This window comes from Suncus etruscus, chromosome 15 (genome assembly GCF_024139225.1).
Source record: "Suncus etruscus isolate mSunEtr1 chromosome 15, mSunEtr1.pri.cur, whole genome shotgun sequence".
Lineage (NCBI taxonomy): Eukaryota > Metazoa > Chordata > Mammalia > Eulipotyphla > Soricidae > Suncus > Suncus etruscus.
Window position 1 is genome coordinate 58,291,459 of NC_064862.1, and position 19,700 is coordinate 58,311,158.

The 19,700-nt window shown below is 46.1% G+C and overlaps 1 protein-coding gene across 1 annotated transcript in view; it reads left to right on the forward strand.

The window, feature by feature from the left end:
• TNRC6A (trinucleotide repeat containing adaptor 6A) overlaps window positions 1-19,700 on the forward strand; it is a 189,193-nt gene that overhangs the window by 148,459 nt on the left and 21,034 nt on the right. Inside the window, exons 5-6 of the mRNA XM_049789071.1 lie at window positions 5,001-5,372; window positions 16,463-19,060. Of these exons, the coding sequence (XP_049645028.1) occupies window positions 5,001-5,372; window positions 16,463-19,060 (2,970 nt within the window). The remainder of the gene's footprint in view (window positions 1-5,000; window positions 5,373-16,462; window positions 19,061-19,700) is intronic.

Consider the following 19,700-nt stretch of genomic DNA (forward strand, 5'->3'; position numbering starts at 1 on the left):
CTGCCAGGAGCGATTTTTGAACGTAGAACCAGGAGTAACCCCTGAGTGCTGCAGGGTGTGATCCCCCCCCCCAATAAATAAATAAAAAATTAGTTTGAAACATTTATCTTTTGTAACTTTTCCCCTTGAATTTTATCTTAATATTAGCATTCTCATTTAAATTTTGTTGCATTTCTTTTTTGTTTTGCTTTTTTAGTAGTTTTTGGGTCAGCACCTGGCAGTGCTCAGGGGATACTCCTGGCTCCATGCTCAGAAATTGCTACTGGCAGGCACGGGGGACCATATGGGACACCGGGATTCGAACCGATGACCTTCTGCATGAAAGGCAAACGCCTTACCTCCATGCTATCTCTCCGGCCCCTTGTTGCATTTCTTTTCTGATAATCTATATTATTCCCTTCCACTAGTTTCCTTACTACTGTTTTGTTACTGGTGTGAGTTTTACACAGGATGCCCAAGATTTTTTCCCCCTTTAATCTAGTTTTAGAGCCTATGTTAATTTGATCCCATTCATGTTTATTGTGATTGGAGACACTCCGGAATTTATATTTTGTATGTAACTTTTATATTACCCACTTTTAAACCCCCCCTTAAGGTCCCCTATAGGACTCAGGATTTATTCCTGCTTTGCACTTAAAGATTTCTCCTAGCAAGCATAGGGACAAGATGGTATACCACGGATCAAACCCAGGTTGGCTGTGTGCAAGGATAATGTCTTTTTTTGGGTGAGGAAGGTAATCACAGGTGGTGTTAGGGGCTCTTCGTAGCTAACTCTGGGGTGGGGAATGGCTCTTGGTGTTTCTCAGGGCCACACCCTTTTGATGCTCAGGGGTTACTCCTAGCTAAGCCTCAGAAATTGCCCCTGGCTTAGGAGGACCATATGGGGGGGCGGGGATCAAACCTAGGTCCTTCCTTGGCTAGCGCTTGCAAGGCAGACACCTTACCTCTAGTGCCACCTCACTGGCCCTGCATAACACATTTCTGCCTACTTAGTTCTCTTCATCCTAAATGATTCTTTCCTGTGTCACTTGGTGGATAAGGTTTTCTCATTCGGAGTTTCACTGGTAGTTTGAATATTCACTGATTAAAAATTTACCTTAAAAAAATGTACCTTAAATTTTGAATATACAGGGGGCCGGAGATATAGCACAGCGGTGTTTGCCCTGCAAGCAGCTGATGCAGGACCTAAGGCGGTTGGTTCGTATCCTGGTGTACCATATGGTCCCCGTGCCTGCCAGGAGCTATTTCTGAGCAGATAGCTAGGAGCAACCCCTGAGCACTGTCAGGCGTGGCCCAAAAACAAAAAAAAATTTTTTTTTTTTTGAATATACAAACGTGCGCGCCAAAATCTTTTTAGTACTAATTAGAACTATATGTCCTGTTGGATAGCTTCTTGCTTACTCTTTTCTACTGCATTTATTGATAACATCTGAGATTTTGCGGGATTATTTAGCTTTATCACTAGCTGTTATATTGTCTTTTTTTTTTCCCCTTTGGTATTTTGGCTCACACCTGGCAGCACCTGGGTTTCTCCTGGCTCTATGATATGGCTTGAGGGACAGATGGGATTCCAGGGATTGAACCCGTCTCTGTTCTGGGTCAGCTGCATGCAAGGCAAACACCCTATCACTATGCTACCACTCTGGCCCTCTGTTATGTCATCTTAATGTTCTTTTCTGTTTCACTGCATTTTTCCTGGAAACCCAAAAGCAGCAGTTGTTTAGGATTCGGGTTTCTCTACATTCTGCTTGTAGGTCCCCTTCCCACTTAAGTAATGAAAGAACATTTTCTTGTTGCTCTCTCCCATTATAACATTCTGTCCAGATTTTATATGATTGTCCTTTCTTATACTTTTTTTGGGGGGAGGGGGTTTGGTTTTGTGTTTTGGGCCACATCTGGCTAAGCTCAAAGTTTACTCTGCTCCGGGATCACTCCCGGTAGTACTCAGGTACTGAACGTATGGGATGCTGGGGATCAAATCTAGATCATCCTTATGCAGGACAAGCGCCCTGTCTGCTGTGTTGTTGCTCTGGTCCTCATATTTTTTTCTAATAATGTGGGAAACACTCTATTGTAGGGGGCCTGAGAAATAGCACAGCGGCGTTTGCTTTGCAAGCAGCTGATCCAGGGCCAAAGGTGGTTGGTTCGAATCCCGGCATCCCATATGGTCCCCTGTGCCTGCCAGGAGCTATTTCTGAGCAGGTAGCTAGGAGTAACCCCTGAGCACCGCTGGGTGTGGCCAAAAACAAAAACAAAAAACAAAAAACAAAAATCTCTATTGTAATAGTGGTAGCTACCACTGTGAGGTTATAATTAGTTACCAGTGCCATGCTGATTGCTGATTATTATTAAGAAAGAAGCTTTCAGTTGCTTTTAAGACATTTGGAAAGGACTCCAGATGACAAATAGATGTTTATATTTTGTTTGTTTTTTTTGTGTTACACCTGGCAGTGCTTAGAAGTTGCTACTGTCAGGCTCAGGAGACCAAATGGGATGCCAAGATTTGAACTAGGGTCCATCCTGTGTTGGCCGCGTGCAAGGCAAAAATGCCTTACTGCTGTGCTATTGCTCTGGCCCCAGTTTTGGTGTTCTTTTTTTGATTTTTAGTTTTTGGGTCACACCCAGTGGCACTCAGGGTTACTTCTGGCTTTGCGCTCAGAAATCACTCCTGATAGGCACGGGGAACCATATGGGATGCCGGATTCGAACCTTTGTCCATCCTGGATCGGCTGTTTGCAAGGCAAAAGCCCTACTGTTGTGTTATTTCTCCGATCCCCCTAAAATTATTTTTATTAGTGATATGAGAACTATTTGTGGGCTGAAGTGGTAGTATGACAGAAAGGGCATTTGCCTTGCATTTAGGGATGACCTAAGTCCAGGAGTGAGCCCTAAGCACTGGTAGTGGCTCTCAAACAAACAATAACAGTGAAGGCACTGGTACTGGGGAGACTTCAGAGCTGAGTGGATGTGAGAGGGAGCAATGAAAGGGAGGGAACATGGATGAGTGGAACAGTTTTGTATCATAGCATAGTCTCCATTTGGGGTTTTCAGCAATTACTGCTGCTCTGGGCGAGCAGCTTGTTTATTGAGTTTTAGTATTCTGAGATGCTAGATCAAGACTGAACTCTGAATGTGGAGAAAGACACAGAGATAGAGAGCTCCTAGCGGTAACTGTCGGGACACTTCTCTTAAGTCTCAGCTCTTAGTCCTTTAACTTGTTTCTCTGTGGCTCTCCCCCAACACTGCACTGCTGGCATTCCCATCCTCTCCCCGCCTTAACCCAAGATTTGACATAAATTGAGCTGACCTCCAAGCATAGGCTAGTATGACCTGCCTTCCTGCCCCCACCTCCAAAAGGCTTGTGTTGTTTGTTGTATTTTTTATTTTTGTTTTGGGCCACACCCAGCAGTGCTCAAGGGGGTTACTCCTGACTCTGAGCTCAGAAATCACTCTTGGCAGGTTTGGGGGACCATATGGGATGACAGTAATAAAACTGGGGTCAGTTTCTGGTTAGCCAAGTACAAGTCAAATGCCCTACTGCTGTGTTATTGCCTCTATTTGGGATTCTGTTTGGAGTCTTTGGAGATGAGCAGTTTTATCTTCATGATGGAAAGTTGTAGTGCTTAGGCTTTCTTCCACTTCTAACCAATAGAGAGGTCACAGGCCCAATTCAATTCATGCAGCTTTGCTCAGTCTCAGTTCTGGGGACCAGAGCAATGTAGTACAGTGAGGAAGTCACTTACCTAGCATGTGGCCAATCTGTGTTTGACCTATGGCATCCCTGATGGTTTGCCAAGCTCTTCCAGAAGTGAGCCATGTGCATCACTAGATGTGACCCCAATCCAAAAAAAAAAAAAAAAAAAAAAGCAGAGTGGGAAACGGAAGACTCATTTCAGAGTAAAGGTAGACCCAGGCTCACACTTAAATCCATGGGCCATCATGGATTAATCCAGAGGCTTCCAGAAAAGATAGCTTGTCTGGTGTCTGTTTCCATTGACTTAAGGCATTCTGGTTCTTTACTTTCTTAATTTTTTATTTAGTGTTTTTTTATTTTATTTTATTTTATTTTTATTTGGGGGCCATACCCATTGATGCGCAGGTGTTACTCCAAGTACTCCTGGCAGGGTACATTCAGGTCATGTTGGCAGCTGGGAATTGAAGCTGGGTCAGTTGCATGGAAGGCAAGTACCCTTCCCACTTACTATCACTCCAGCCTCTCAATCTCTTTTAGAAATGGAAAATTTCACTCTATTCTATATACACTGGATAAATTGCTGCTTCTCATTTTTAAGACAGGTATCCACTTCTTATGCCTTATGTATTTTGTTCTGTGATCTTTATATTTATTTTCTTTTCCTAAGTTTCTTCTAATCAATTCAGACTTTGCATCTAAACTACTAAAAAATAATAAAAGGTCAGTTTTTCTATTTTGCAAGGAAACTTGTAGGCTGTTTGCTATGGTGGTTCTTTTGTTTGCCTTTTAAAGGGATCAATTAGGGGTCAAGATAATTAGTTGAAAAAGGTACTGAACTTGTTAATTGGAAATTAAAATTTAAAAAGACCGTTAAAACCTGGCCCAGGGTGCTATACATATAGGAGCCCCCAGAGATCTTAGACTAATGGTCCAAGGTCCTTTTAGCATCATCAGGAGCCTCTAAAGCATGAAAGATGGTCAGAATTTGATTTGCCCCATGAACATCCTTGGAGTCGAACCTTCAGTTTTTCTCTGTAGAAGTCATACAGGAGCCGTATGGAAGGTTACTGAAGTTAGGGTCTGGGTTGGGATGGTGATTCTTAGGAACAAGACCTGACTCTTGGCCATGACCTTTCATCAGAAACTGTCCAGCTGAAAAGTGGGGAAATGCCCCCTGGTCAGCCCACTTTTGTGTCCCTTTCTGATTGCTTGTTGTCATGCCTTTTTTGTGTAGATAGATGGCTTTATTCTGTGGGTGTTCTTGACTGGCTAATCTTGTCCACCCCTTCTCTTTTGTTGGGATCAGTGCCAGAACAGATAAAGCCCAGTGTAAGCCAGCCTCAGCCTGCCAGCGCTAATAACGGCACTTCCACAGCAACCAGCACTAATAATAATGCCAAGCGAGCCGCAGCCAACAATCAGCCACCGCCGCAGCCACCACAGCTACAGCCACAGCCACAGCCACCACAGGCCTTGCCTCGGTATCCTCGGGAAGTCCCACCACGATTCCGCCACCAGGAACACAAACAGCTTCTAAAGAGGGGTCAGCATTTCCCGGCCATCGCAGCAAACCTGGGGTCGGCCGTGAAGGTGCTCAGCAGCCCGTCGGAGAGCAGTGTGCTGCCTGTCCTGCAGCCACCAGAGAACGGAGAGGCCCCGAGTGGCAAGGCCCCACCAGGTGAGGAGGCATATCTTCTTGGGCCCCTCACTTCCCTTCTAAGTGTTATAGTGTTCTGACATTTGCGGGCTTTGTGTTTCCAATTGGCTCTATCTGGGGTCCAGACAGTGAATTATGCACAGGAAGTTGGGGTTGTTAATGAATCTTGATGTTTCTAGAAAGGTACCTACCTTCCTCTTTTTTGCTTGAAATAATTGTTTGGATTATTTTGGGGATCACACTTGGCAGTGCTCAGGGGTTAATCTTGGTTCTGCATTCAGGAATCATTCATGTTTGTGCTCAGGGGACCATCGGGGTGCCAAGGATTGAGCCTGGGTTAGCTGCGTGCTTGACTCCAACTGTGCTATTGCTTCAGCCCCTTGAAAAAAAATTCTTTTTTTTTTTTTTTTTTTTGGTTTTTGGGCCACACTCGGCGGTGCTCAGGGGTTACTCCTGACTGTCTGCTCAGAAATAGCTCCTGGCAGGCATGGGGGACCATATGGGACACTGGGATTCGAACCAACCACCTTAGGTCCTGGATCGGCTGCTTGCAAGGCAGACACCGCTGTGCTATCTCTCTGGGCCCCCCTTGAAATAATTTTAATTTTTCTCTTCTGCTGCATATTTTAATGTCCATAAAGGGTTGGGGAAGGTGGCTCAAAGGAGTGTAGCCTCTGAGCACCACTGATCATGACTTTAAAAAGCAAAAGACATATATAGCTCAAGTGATCTCTCCCTACTTCTTAGTTATGTGCTAAGTAGTTAAATATATTGAATTTAATCCTCAGCCCTGTGAGGTTTAAGTTAGTTCTTCTTATCTCCTCTTACAGTAGAGAAAACAGGCTCCGAGACTTGACATAAAACTCAACATCACAGGCCCTTCTGACTACTAGCTGTGAAATACATTACACTGCACAGTATTTCGGGTATACTCTGCCAGAAGGCCAAGAGGTCTCGTGAAAAGCTTTTGCAGGTGTTGTCCTGGCCTGGCCTTTATCTACTCAGTACTGATTGAGATGTAAAAAACTAATCTAGTATAATGATCATCTTTTTCAGAGACTAGTTGGTCTCAGCATGTATTGATAGCTTTGGTGTTTCTCATCTCCTGGTCTCACACAGTTAATCCTATTTTGGGGGCCATAGATGGTACAGGGTTTTTTTCCTTGCATGTGGCCAACCAAAATCAGTTCCATCTCCCTCATCACATAGGTCCGCTGTACAGTGGTTTGGCCACTGTTGGGTGTGGCCCAGAAGCAAAAATCCTACTGTTTTTTGTTTGTTAGGTTTTTTTTGTTTTTGTTTTTGTTTTTGGATCACACCCCGCAGTGCTCAGAGGTTACTCCTGGGTCTATGCTCAGAAATCGCTCCTGGCATGTTCGGGGGAACCATATGGGATGCCAGGATTTGAACCACAGTCCTTGAGCATGCAAGGAAAATGCCTTACCTCCATGCTATCTGTCCGGTCTCTGTTAGTTTTGGTTTTTGTTTCTTTTGGGGGTTGGGTCTCAGGGCCACACCAGGCTTGCTCAGGGGTTACTCCTGGCTCTGCTCAGATATCACTTTTTGCAGGCTTGGGCCCATATGGGATGCCAGGAATTGAATGTTGGTCTGTCCCAGGTTAGCCGCGTGCAAGGTAAACGCCCTACTGCTGTGCTATCTTGCCGCTCTGCGCCGCCTCCTTCCCTGTTATATTTTGGGGGGGGGGTTTGGGCCACACCCGGCGGTGCTCAGGGGTCACTCTTGGCTGTCTGCTCAGAAATAGCCCCTGGCAGGCACGGGGGACCATATGGGACACTGGGATTCGAACCAACCACCTTTGGTCCTGGATCAGCTGCTTGCAAGGCAAACGCTGCTGTGCTATCTCTCTGGGCCCTCCCTTGTTAATTTTTAACTGTACGTCAGTTTTGCTTTTTCTCTTAACCAAGCCAATTGAATGGAGGATGATCCTTTGGTGGTGCCACCGGTGATTGCTCTGATGCCCACATTTACCACAGGCAGAGAAGTTTCCACACATGAAATCTCTCTCTCCCTGTTTATACCCAGAAATACTGTGCACTGTAAAGTAGTGTAATGTATTTCACAACTAGTAGTTAGCAGGACCTAACTAAGCCACTTCGCTGCCTTATACTTCTCTGTCCTCCCACACAAGGGCATAGCTTGACAGGATCTATTCTCTCATGTGATCGTAGTGTCCACCTACAAGGTTGCTTAGAGGAGTAGATTGTGTGATATGTTAGAAAAAGGTTGACAAGTGTCATATAATGTTACCCCTGAAACATTTTTCAGAACAAGCTGCACTGTTCAGAAATACAGGTCTGGTGGTCTAGATAATGCTGCATCCCATGCCAAGCAATTGACATTCAGCTACTTGGGCTTGAAGTAGGGGCTACAAACGGCCCTCCGTACAACATTTTGTGGCCCTGCCCTAGAGGAATCTTTTTTTGTTTTGTTTTGTTTTAGTTGTTTGGATCACCCCCCCCCCATGTTCAAGGCTTACTACTGACTTTGCACTCAAGGATCACCCCGACTTTGCCTCCTGCGGCCCCCAGGTAAATTGAGTTTGAGACCCCTGTTCTAGGAAATTCAGAGGCATTGGCAAAATGCAGAGTATGATGAAAACCCTAGAAGGGTGTTTTTGGTTTGTATGTTTTGGGGCCAAAGACAGTGATGTTCAGGGATCACTTCTAGTAGACTCGGGGGTGGGTGGGGCGGAGACTATATAAGTGCTGGGATAGAACCTCATCCAGCCCTCCCAGCCCTACTATTTCTCCTGCTACAAGGAGAGGTTTTTATTACAGAACCAGTATTCGAAAGCCTAATACAAAACTAAGTGATGATGATGATTAACAAATAGAAGACAATACATTTAGAAAAAGGAGGAATGAAAGAACAAAACTGTTTTTGAAGCAAAAACATCAGGATTGTGAGAAACTTCTCTCTCGGGGACCCAGAGATTGCTCACGTGAACATTGCTTGGACTACTATGCATCTCCTCCCTGAGTGTCAACCTGAGCCCCACATGCTTTGGTTTTGGGGTTTAGGGTACAGTGCTCAGGCTTACTTATGGCTCTGAGCTCAAAGGTCATTCTTGGCATGGTTTTGGGGACCGTTAAAGGATTCTGGGGCCATCAAACATAGCTTGGCAATTGCTCAGTTAGTGTCCTCCGTGTACAATTGCTCTGACCCCCTTTATTTTATTTCTAATTAAAGTTTTGAGGGGGCTGCATCCATTTCCACTTGGACTTTGCTTTTTTCTGTTGCTTGGAAAGATCATGTTATTTAGGGATTTCATTTGGATTGGCTACAGTCAGGGCCAGGACAGTAACCCTGCACTCTCTCTCTGGCCCCTTTACAATTGGTTATTTATTTTTGGGTTTTAAGGCCACAAGCCTGTTGTGCTCAGAGCTTACTCCTGGCTTTGTGCTCAGAATTATTCCTGGTGGTGCTGGGGGGAACCATAAAGGATGCTGAGGGGTTAAGGATGCCCGAGTTATCTGTGTGCAAAGCAAGTGTCCTCTCCAATGTACCAAGTGTTAACAGTTGTATCTTTGCACGAGAAAAGACCAGAATACTGTCACATGAAGAGACTCACAAAGTCCCAGGAGGAAAACCCTCCTTCCTTTATAAAAGAGGATTTGGACTTAAAATTCTTCAACAGCAGAAGAACGTTGAGGAAGGGATTTGCGCTTTGTCTTTCTGAATTTATGTCAATCTCCATTTCCACGATGACTGGGAGTTCCCTTCCTCAGTGCTACTTGGAATGATGTTTTTGTCACACAATATCCACTGAGTGCCTTTGAACGGGGCTGTTTCTTCGACAGTTAGATCCACTTGCTCCTAGAGGCCTATTAAAGACAAGATTGTTGGGGGTAATTACATGGTGACTAACCCTGTGGGTGTAAAATAGGTTCCACGTGCTGCATTAAGGCTTGATGCTCCTTTTAAAGATTAGATGTATCACTCCAAACAAGGTGATGATACCTGCAGTGATAGCCTTTGATACATAATTCACAGGGCTACACTTCCAAGATTGTCTCACTCTTTGTTTACAGAATTATAGCATTTAGCTAGAGAACAAAGCATGGAAAAGGACATTATATATTGCTATATTGCTCTGAGATGAATTCAGACTAGCGTTTTTATTTGTTATTTTTCTTTGTGCTGGGGCCCTGGGAGTTCACTCTAGTAATGTTCTGGGAATCACATAGTGCTGCAACTTGGACCCCAGCCTCCCATGTGTGAAGCATCTCAATCTGTTTGACATATATTTAGTGTAGTTACTGATGGGGGCAGGATATGTTCCTAGAATTGAAGTTGCCTGGGAATGTGTGCTATAAGGTCAGGGGTCATTTTATTTTATTTATTTATTTATTTTTTTAATTTTAGACCCAGATTTGATCCCTGGCTGACATATGTTCCCCAGATCCCACCAGGAGTGATCCCTGAGTGCGGAGCCAGGAATAAACCCTGAACACCACCAGGAGGGAGGGAGGGAGAGGGAGAGGGAGAGGAAGAGGAAGAGGGAGAGAGGGGGGAGAGAGGGGGGGGAGGGAGGTAGAGGGGGAGGGAGGAAGGAAGGAAGGAAGGGAAAAAAAGAAAAGAAAAGAAAAGAAAAGAAAAAGTAGTTCGGTCATTTTATTTTTACTTCTTATTGTCTTAGGTTTGAAGTCCTAAATGAAAGGACATTTGGTCATAACAGTAAATGATTGAAAATTGAACTAGCTTGGAGGGAGGAGGGTTGGGAGGTGTCACCCAGCAGTGCTGAAGTTTTCTCTTTGGATTGAACCAGGGTGGCCACATTGAAGGCTAGCTCTGCTAAACTCCTTAGCAACTGTACTATCTCTCTGGCAAATGGGGACTAACCAAAATAGGGGGCTAGAACCATGGGACATGGGTAAGATGTTTGCTTTGCATGTAGCCAACCAAGTTCGATCTCCGGAATCCCTTTTATTCTCCTGAGCACTGAGACAGGAGTATGGTTCAAAACAAACAATTTTTTTAACATTGATACTTCATTGCAGTGCTTATATAGATTGTTACAGCTCAGCCACCATGCTCTTAATTGTCTTTTTTTTTTTTTTTTTTTGTGGTTTTTGGGTCACACCCGGCAGTGCTCAGGGGTTACTCCTGGCTTCATGCTCAGAAATTGCTCCTGGCAGGCACGGGGGACCATATGGGATGCCGGGATTCGAACCGATGACCTTCTGCAAGAATGGCAAATGCCTTACCTCCATGCTATCTCTCCGGCCACTCTTAATTGTCTTTTCAATGTGGGTTATATATTCTCAAAGTTTCACAATTTGTTTTCTTGCTCTCAGCTGCTATCTTCTTTGATCTTTTAAGTTTTACTGCAGTCCCCTCCTTTCCCCTCCCATATCCTCTGGCTCTGGGGGCTAGATGGAGTGCCTAGGATTGGATCTGGCAGGCTGCATGCCAAGCAATCCCCTCACCATTGAACTGTCAAATCGGCTCCATTGCTTCTTAAAAATACTCATCCACTGACGATTATTAAAATACATACCGCTGCCCCCTTCTTGATGCTGTTATAGAAACATGTCTCTTCACAGTTTTTCAAGTTGTCTGTACTGGAAATCTCTCATCCATTACTTTGCAATCTGTCTCTGGCTACTTAAGTCCTAAATGTCAAATTTAGTTGTTTTTTGTTTGTCTTTTTTTTGGGTTTTTGGTCACACCTGGCGGTGCTCAAGAGTTATTTAGAGGGCGCTCCTGGCAGGCTGGGGGACCATATGGGTTGCAAGGATTTGAACCGGGATCCGTCCTGTGTTGGATGCTTGCAAGGCAAACACCTTACTGCTGTGTTATCGCTCCTGCCCCAAATTCAGGGTTTTTTTGTTTTGTTTTGTTTTTGGTTCACACCCCGCAGCACTCAGGAGTTACTCCTGGATCTACGCTCAGAAACCGCTCCTGGCAGGCTCAGGGGACCATATGGGATGCTGGATTCAAACCATCGCCCTTCTAAATGCAAGGCAAACGCCCTACCTTCATGCTATCTCTCTGGCCCCCACACTAGCCTTTTGCAACATTCCCTTTTCCCTGGAATTATGTTTGAGCTCTTTTGCTCAGTGGTCAAGCACTTGCCTGGCATGTATGAATGAATCCCTGGGTACAAGTCCTAGCTCCTATTGTATATGAATTTTAAAATGACTTTAACCAAATAATAGACACCTGTTACTGATTTCTCCTAATGGTATTAAACATTGAACATAGTTATACTTCCTATTCAGGAACAAGTTCCTATACTTATTTGTCTCCTGAGGACTTGCAGCAAAATTTAAAATTATTTACCACTTTCAGGTACCAAACAATAGTAAAGTAGGAAAGGTATTTGTCGTGCATATTGCCGACCCGATTTCAATTCCTGGATAGTCCCCCAAGCCTGCCTGGAGTGTTTTCTGAGTGCAGAGTAAGAAGGAAGCCCTGAAAATCACCAGGTGTAGGGCAACCCCTAAATTAAAATGTATTAAAACTACATCCCACTTTAGGTATTTTTTTTAAAAATTGATTGATTGATTGATTGATTTGATTGGTTGTTGGGCCACACCCAGTGGTGCTCAGGGTTACTCCTGGCTCTGGACTCCGAAATTGCCCATGGGGGACCATATGGGATGCCAGGAATTGAACTAGGTCCCTCCTTGGTCAGCCGCATGCAAGGCAAGTGCCCTGCTACTGTTATTTCTCCAGCTCTCCACTTTAGATATCTTTGTTAGTTTAGTTTACTTTGTTATTTCAGGCTACTTTATATTTTATGTAGTTGTTACAGTTAGAATTCATTTCAGAAGTTAGGTTACTTTGTACTGTTTGTAGTTGTCACAGCTAGATAGTGTGTGTGCCTTTTTCTCATTGATTTACTTTATATTTTATGTAGTTGTTACAGTTAGAATTTATTTCAGAAGTTAGGTTACTTTGTACTGTTTGTAGTTGTCACAGTTAGATTTTGTGTGTGTGTGTGTGTGTGTGTGTGTGTGTGTGTGTGTGTGCGCGCGCGCGCGCTTGCCCGAGCGCCCTTTTCTCATTGATTTACCATGATGAAAAACTATTTTTCCCCATGTCTCTGCCTCATGTTGGAGAAGTGTGTCCTCTTCCCACTCCCAGTTTTGGGGCCCTGTTTCCTCAGTTAGCACCTTGCCACAAAGTTGAGGAATTCTCTGTTTTCTCCTGGCCTGAGAGGAGCTACCGTATAAGACGACCACCTACTTTTACAGTTAAAACATAGGTTAAGGCCTATATTTGCTATATAAGACAGAATGTTCCTGTGCTGCAACTGTATCTTCCACAGTGAGCCAATCACAACAAGCAAAGGTCCAAAGGTTATACTGTTATAGACGTCCTCTCTGACTCTGGCCAATCTGAGCAGGCTTTTTACATTGTAGATTTGGGTACAGAACACTGTATAATTTGCATGCATGTAAAGCCTGCTTGGATTGGCTGAGTTAGAGAGGTGGTCCGAGCAGCCTGGCAGTGATTGGTGCAGGATCGAGTTGGAAAATTCATTTAGTGGCATATTGAAACATTTTTCGGAATATACTTGGCGTATAAGACTACCCCCGATTTTCGGTTGAGTTTCTTTTGTTTCAGAAGTCGTCTTATACACTGGAAAATACGGTACTTTCCAGGTCAAATCTCTGTGATAAATTTGGGTAGTTTTCCAAATCTTCCTTTCTAACTCCTGCCATCAGAATTGGGTATGTATGCCCCTCACAAGTATTGTGCTGCAGTCAGTCAGCAGATGCTGCGGACGCCGTGTTGTAAATGGGGAGAAAAGTGGACGGGTTAGGCATTAGTGATGTTTGGCTTTGCTGTGGATTGCAAGGAATCAAGTATAAATTTCAAGTATTAGGAGACTTTCAGTTGATTCAGGGTTTAGGGATCATATCTGACCATTCTCAGAGTTTACTCCTGTTTCTGTACTCGGGAATCACTCCTGACAGTGATTGGGGGCCTTTTTGGGTTTTGGGGTATCAAACTTGGGTTGACTGTATGCAAGGCAAACACCCTCCCTGTTGTGCTCTTACTCCAGCTCCCAGTGGCAGAGCATATTTTTACCTCAAGTAGTCTTGACTCTAGAGTTCCTCTCAGTCTCCAAATCATGCTGCCCTTAATGGGGCTTCAACTGGATACTTGAAATCAAGTAATGCTATTGGTTCTCTATGGGGCAGATTTGAGTAGCATCCAGGCAGGAAGGCTCATCTTGGAGTGCTTGAGCACCTCCATCTCCTGGGAGTAACTGCAGAGGGACAGACTCTCTAGTTCCTGTTTCTGGAGAGTTCATCTCTATGGGGCACTGCATGCCTGCTTCCTTAGCATCTTCAGAAAAAAAGGTGAAACTTACCCTTAGGGGAAGCTTCCCACAGTGAGGGCCAGGGCAAGTCAGGGAAGGGACTTATACAAGTACTGGGGAAGAGGTTACTGTGAACCAGAACTGGGTTCTAAATGATACCCTGCTAAGTAACAATATTGTGAACCTGTCTTAGAGGGGGAAAAGATAAAAGGGTCTGCGAGACCTGCAGCTGGGGGGGGAAGTGAGGACATTGGTGAAGTAATGGGTGCTAGAATATTGTACCCCTGGAATTACAAAACTAATGGCAACACAGTTTCATAATCCACAGTGACTCGCTAAAATAAATAAAAATAAAAAAGATGATTTAGACCAGAGAAAGGTTTGTCAAATGGATTGAGGACTTTTTTTTTTTTTTTGCATGCAGGATCCCTAGGCTTGATCCCCAAATAACCTCTCATCTCTTGGTAGTAAACCCTGAGCACTGAGTTTGGAATAGTCTCAGCACTACTGGGTGTGTCTCCCTCTGCCTCAGATTTAAAAATCAAAAAGTTCTCAGAAAGCTCCTAAGTGGGGAGCAGAGACCAGTGCCTTAGGGCTCCTCCTCGAAGCAAAGACCCGCTCCCCACCTCCCCCCATTTCCTTCCTGCAATACTCAGCCCACCAGCACATGGGTCAGGGCATGGCACTCACACATTGGCTTTCAGGGGTAGGCCGCCATGGTCCCCAGAGTTTCCCTCCATATTGGGGGATGTTTGCACCCATGCTCATTGGGGTTGTACCCACTTTCTGTGTGGTGCTCACATACCTAGCCACAGCGCAGCTGCATGTTGCCAGGATGGTGTTTGGTGCCATGCATGTGCTGCTCTTGGGACAGACCCTGAGGTGCTCAGGGACCTATAGAACAAATATTTACTTAGCTTTATCTGTGTTTTCAATCTAGCTAATTTCTCCTGCTGCTCTTTTTTTTTTTGCTTTTTGTTTTTTGTTTTTGGGCCACACCCGGCGTTGCTCAGGGGTTACTCCTGGCTGTCCGCTCAGAAATAGCTCCTGGCAGGCACAGGGGACCATACGGGACACCGGGATTCGAACCAACCACTTTTGGTCCTGGATCGGCTGCTTGCAAGGCAAACGCCGCTGTGCTATCTCTCCGGCCTCGCTGCTGCTCTTTTAGCTTACCTCTTGATGTTTGACAGCTGTGCCTAGGCCCTAGAGAGAAAATAAGGAGAAGTGAACCTGATTTTCCATGTCAGTAAGATTACTAGTGAGTTGACTTTGAAGTTTATGTATATATAAAAATTATATATTATATAAGTTATTGAAGACATTCTGGTTTACACAGTCCTTCATAGTTGGATTTTAGACATACAATGAACCAGGGCCAATCTCACCACCAGTGTCCATCTCCCTCCACAAATATTCCCCAAGTACATCCCATATTATATCCCCAACCTCCCAGGATAACATGCCCATTTTAAGTTTAGATTGTTAAAGTTTGGGTCTCTTGAGTCCATTGTTGTTGCCTTTGGCTTGGATATTTAGTTCTGTCCTTTTTTGGGGGGGGCACACCCGTTTGATGCTCAGGGGTTACTCCTGGCTAAGCACTCAGAAATTGTCCCTGGCTTGGGGTACCATATGGGATGCTGGGGGATTGAACCGCGGTCCTTCCTTGGCTAGCGCTTACAAGGCAGACACTTACCTCTAGCGCCACCTCTCTGGACCCTAGATTTTTTTTAAACCCCAATAGTAATGCTTTTTTTTTTTTTTTTTGGTAGTCTTGTATTAAACCTGGCTGTGGAGATAATTAAGAAATTTTCATGCGGGGCCAGAGAAATAGCATGGAGGTAGGGCATTTGCCTTACATCCAGAAGGATGGTGGTTCGAATCCCGACATCCCATATGGTCCCCTGTGCCTGCTAGGGGCGATTTCTGAGTACAGAGCCAGGAGTAACCCCTGAGCGCTGCTGGGTGTGACCCAAAATCCAAAAAAAAAAAAGAAAGAAAGAAATTTTCATGGGGTCGGAGTTGGTGGCGCTAGAGGTTAGGCTTGCCTTACAAGCTCTAGCCTAGGACGGACCATGGTTCGATCTGCTGGCGTCCCATCTGAGCCCCTCAAACCAGGAGCGATTTCTGAGTGCATAGACAGGAGTAACCCCTGAGCATCCAACGGTGTGGCCCCTCTCCCCGAAAAAAAGAAAAGAAAAACAAATTTTCATGTAAGGTGTAACTAAAAGTATCCTTCCTTGCACTCAGTACTTTAAATTGAATACGGACACAAATGAAATGGAAATTAGCTGGAAATAATAGCCTTGTAATATTTGTAAGCTGGTTTATTGCCTGAAACAGTTGTGTGAGGAAACTATCCTAAGGTAGGCCAGAAAAAGGTTCTTAATGCTAAATTTTAATAGAGCTCATCACCTCCTTACCGTCTACACCCCAGCATGCTCCTTCCCATGCCAGGCCTTAAATAAATGAGATGCCTTAAAATTCTAGTGACTTTGCTACTAGTCCTTCAGGACAATAATCCTGTGTTTGTGCTTGTGTATAAATGGTCATTTCTTTAATTGATGCATACTGGCTGAGGAGGGCCTGGTGTGTTCTCATTTCTCTTGACTTGTAGGGTAATAAAACACCAGTGAGTAGAGGAGGCCAGGGAGGGAACAGTTAATATGCAGTTAATATTGACTCCAGCAAGCTGGTGGGCTGGCTGCCCTCGGTAATAATAAAAAGTGCACTGCCAGGGGTGATTCCCCTGACATTGATCAGCAGCCCCTGGGTTTTTTCAGATCCTTCTTAATGTCCGCTTTTGTTCTAGACGTCAATCACAACACTTCAGGACCCCAGCATGAAAATTCACAACGTGGACCTGTGTCGTCGTCTCCTGCCAGTGACCCGAGCACAAGCTGCAAGCCTGCTGCTGTGAGCGACGTGCCCGTGAAGGAGGCATGGCTGTCGGCGACCGACGGTGACCCTGAATCGGCATCAGAATGTATGGATGCTGATTCTGCCTCGAGTTCTGGGTCCGAGAGAAACGTCATCGGCATGGCTTCGGGGAGCGCGGGTGGCGAGAAGGATGGCCTCCGGAGCAGTGCCGGACTTGGTTCCCAAAATAAGTTCGTGGTTGGTAGCGGCAGCAGCAATGTGGGCTCGGGCAGTTGTACTGGGCCTTGGGCTTTTCCCCACGGAGCCCTGATAAGCACATGCCAGGTCCCCGTGGAGGACCCTGAAAGCAAATCAGAAAATAGCGGCAGTAGAATGAATGCTTGGAGCACTGTGAGTTCTTCATCAAATGGAGGGTTAAATCCAAGCACTTTGACTTCAGCTAGCAACCACGGTGCCTGGCCAGTATTAGAGAACAATGGACTTGCCCTCAAAGGGCCTGTTGGGAGCGGGAGTTCTGGCATCAATATTCCGTGCAGTACTCTCGGCCAGATGCCTAACAATCAGAGTATTAACTCTAAAGTGGGTGGTTCTACCCACAGTACCTGGGGAAGCCTTCAGGACACGTGTGAATCTGAAGTAAGTGGTACACAGAAGGTATCGTTCAGTGGTCAGCCTCAGAATATTGCCACTGAAATGACTGGACCAAATAACACTACGAACTTTATGACCTCTAGTTTACCAAACTCCGGTTCAGTACAGAAGAACGAGCTGCCTGGTAGTGTAGGGGCCTGGCGCGTGAGCACAATGAATCATCCCCAGATCCAGGCTCCATCAGTCATGAATGGCACTTCCCTCTCTCACCTTAGTAACGGAGAGTCGAAAAGCGGGGGCTCGTATGGTACTACCTGGGGTGCCTATGGTTCTAGCTACTCTGTAGACAAATGCCCGAGCCCAAATGGCCAAGCTAATGGTGACACTGTGAATGCAACTCTAATGCAGCCTGGCATGAACGGGCCTGCGGGCACCAACTTTGCAGGGAGCACGAGTAAAGGAGGAGGCGGGGTGTGGGAGTCTGGGGCCGCCAATTCCCAGAGTGCCTCATGGGTGAGTGGAAATGGTGCAAATGCCGGCGCTGGCCGGAGAGGATGGGGGATCCCTGCACAAAACACTGGCACTAACGTACCCGGCGTGGAGTGGAGCCAGCTGCCAAGCAATCAGCATTCCAGTGAGGGTGCCAGCGGCAATGGGAAGAAGTTTACAAACGGATGGAAGTCTACTGAGGACGAGGATCAGGGTTCTTCGGCAGCGCCTCAGACAAACGAGCCGAGCAGTGTGTGGGCCAAAACAGCCAGTGGTCCCGTGGAGAGTGAAGGAAGTAGTGATAGCTCTGGCCGCCAGGAAGAGAAAGTGCTGGGGGAAAACCCTGGTCGCGATCGGAGGAAAGTCGATCAGCACACCTTACTCCAAAGCATCGTGAACCGAACGGACTTAGATCCACGCGTCCTATCCAACTCAGGCTGGGGCCAGACTCCCATTAAGCAGTATACTGCCTGGGATACTGAAGCTGCCTCACCTCGAGGGGAGCGCAAGACTGACAATGGGACAGAGGCGTGGGGAAGCTCTGCCACACAGACTTTTAACTCAGGGGCATGTACAGAGAAGACGGGCCCTGCTAGTGCTGATACCTCATCTGGAGCAGGCTGGGGCGACCCCAAACCGACCGCGCGGTGGGGAGATTCCAAAGGCGCAAACTGCCAGGGAGGCTGGGACGAGGATTCTGCTGCTACAGGACTAGTCAAGAGCAATCAGTGGGGGAACTGCAAAGAGGAGAAGTTGGCCTGGAGTGACTCGCAAAAGAGCAAGCAGGGGTGGGGGGAAGGGCAGAAATCTAGCCCTGGGTGGACCGTCTCCGCCAGCGAGAGCTGGGGAGACCCTTCCAGAAGTAACCATTGGGGTGAGGCGAATAAGAAATCTAGCTCAGGAGGTAGCGATAGTGATCGTTCTGTGTCCGGCTGGAACGAACTCGGGAAAACTAGTTCCTTTACTTGGGGAAATAACATCAATCCAAATAATTCCTCGGGCTGGGATGACTCTTCCAAGCCCAGCCCCTCCCAGGGCTGGGGTGAGGTTCCAAAGTCTAATCCGTCCCTTGGCTGGGGGGACACAGCAAAGCCAGTCAGCTCTCCAGACTGGAACAAGCAACAAGATATCGTTGGGTCTTGGGGGATCCCGCCGGCTCCAGGCAAATCCTCTGGGACTGGCTGGCTGGGGGGCCCTATCCCAGCCCCAGCAAAGGAAGAAGAGCCCACAGGCTGGGAGGAGCCATCTCCTGAGTCCATCCGCCGGAAAATGGAGATCGATGATGGCACTTCGGCTTGGGGAGACCCGAGCAAATACAACTACAAAAATGTGAACATGTGGAACAAAAACGTCCCAAGCGGCAGCAGCCGTTCCGACCAGCAAGCACAGGTGCACCCACTGCTGCCACCTTCAGGCTCTGTGGCCGGTAAAGAGGTTAACAGCAGCTCGGGTAAGTTTCGGTTCAGGCCTGGGGTGTCTGTAGATGCTATTAGAAATGGCTGGACTCCTGCTAGGTTGGTTTGATGAGAGGAATTTAGAGTAGCACACAACAGCTCTTTTGGTTTGTTTTTTTTGTTTGTTTTTTTTTTTTTTTGTGGGGGTGGGTGGTGGGTGGGAACACATCCATCTGCTCGGGTCACTCCTGATTCCGTGTCCAGGGATCTGTACGTGGTGCTGTGGCCGACCCTTTTACTGTGTCTACACCTTTTCCCTCTAATGTAGGAGATGCTTAGATAAGGGGTAGCAAAACCAGGAAAAGTGATATACCTTCCAAGGAGAAGTTAGACAATAATTGTGAATACTGCATACCTTGTTTCTTCTCTATTAGGAATTTTCCAGAAGGATATTGTCAGAGTTCTGCCCGCCAGCTGCCCTTTTTTTCTCTGGTTGACTAGAAAGTAGCATGAGGTAGAGCAAGTGTCTAAATGTAGCCGTCATTCAGGGCCCTGAGAGATGCCGTAGAAGCTCCAGCTTATTGGAGTTTGGTGGGTGAGGCCAGCACTGTCCCTCTTACAGACACCAAGACCAGGATTCAGAGCCAATGGGAAAAAGAGGATTATTTTTGGTTATTTTAAATAACTCATGTCTTA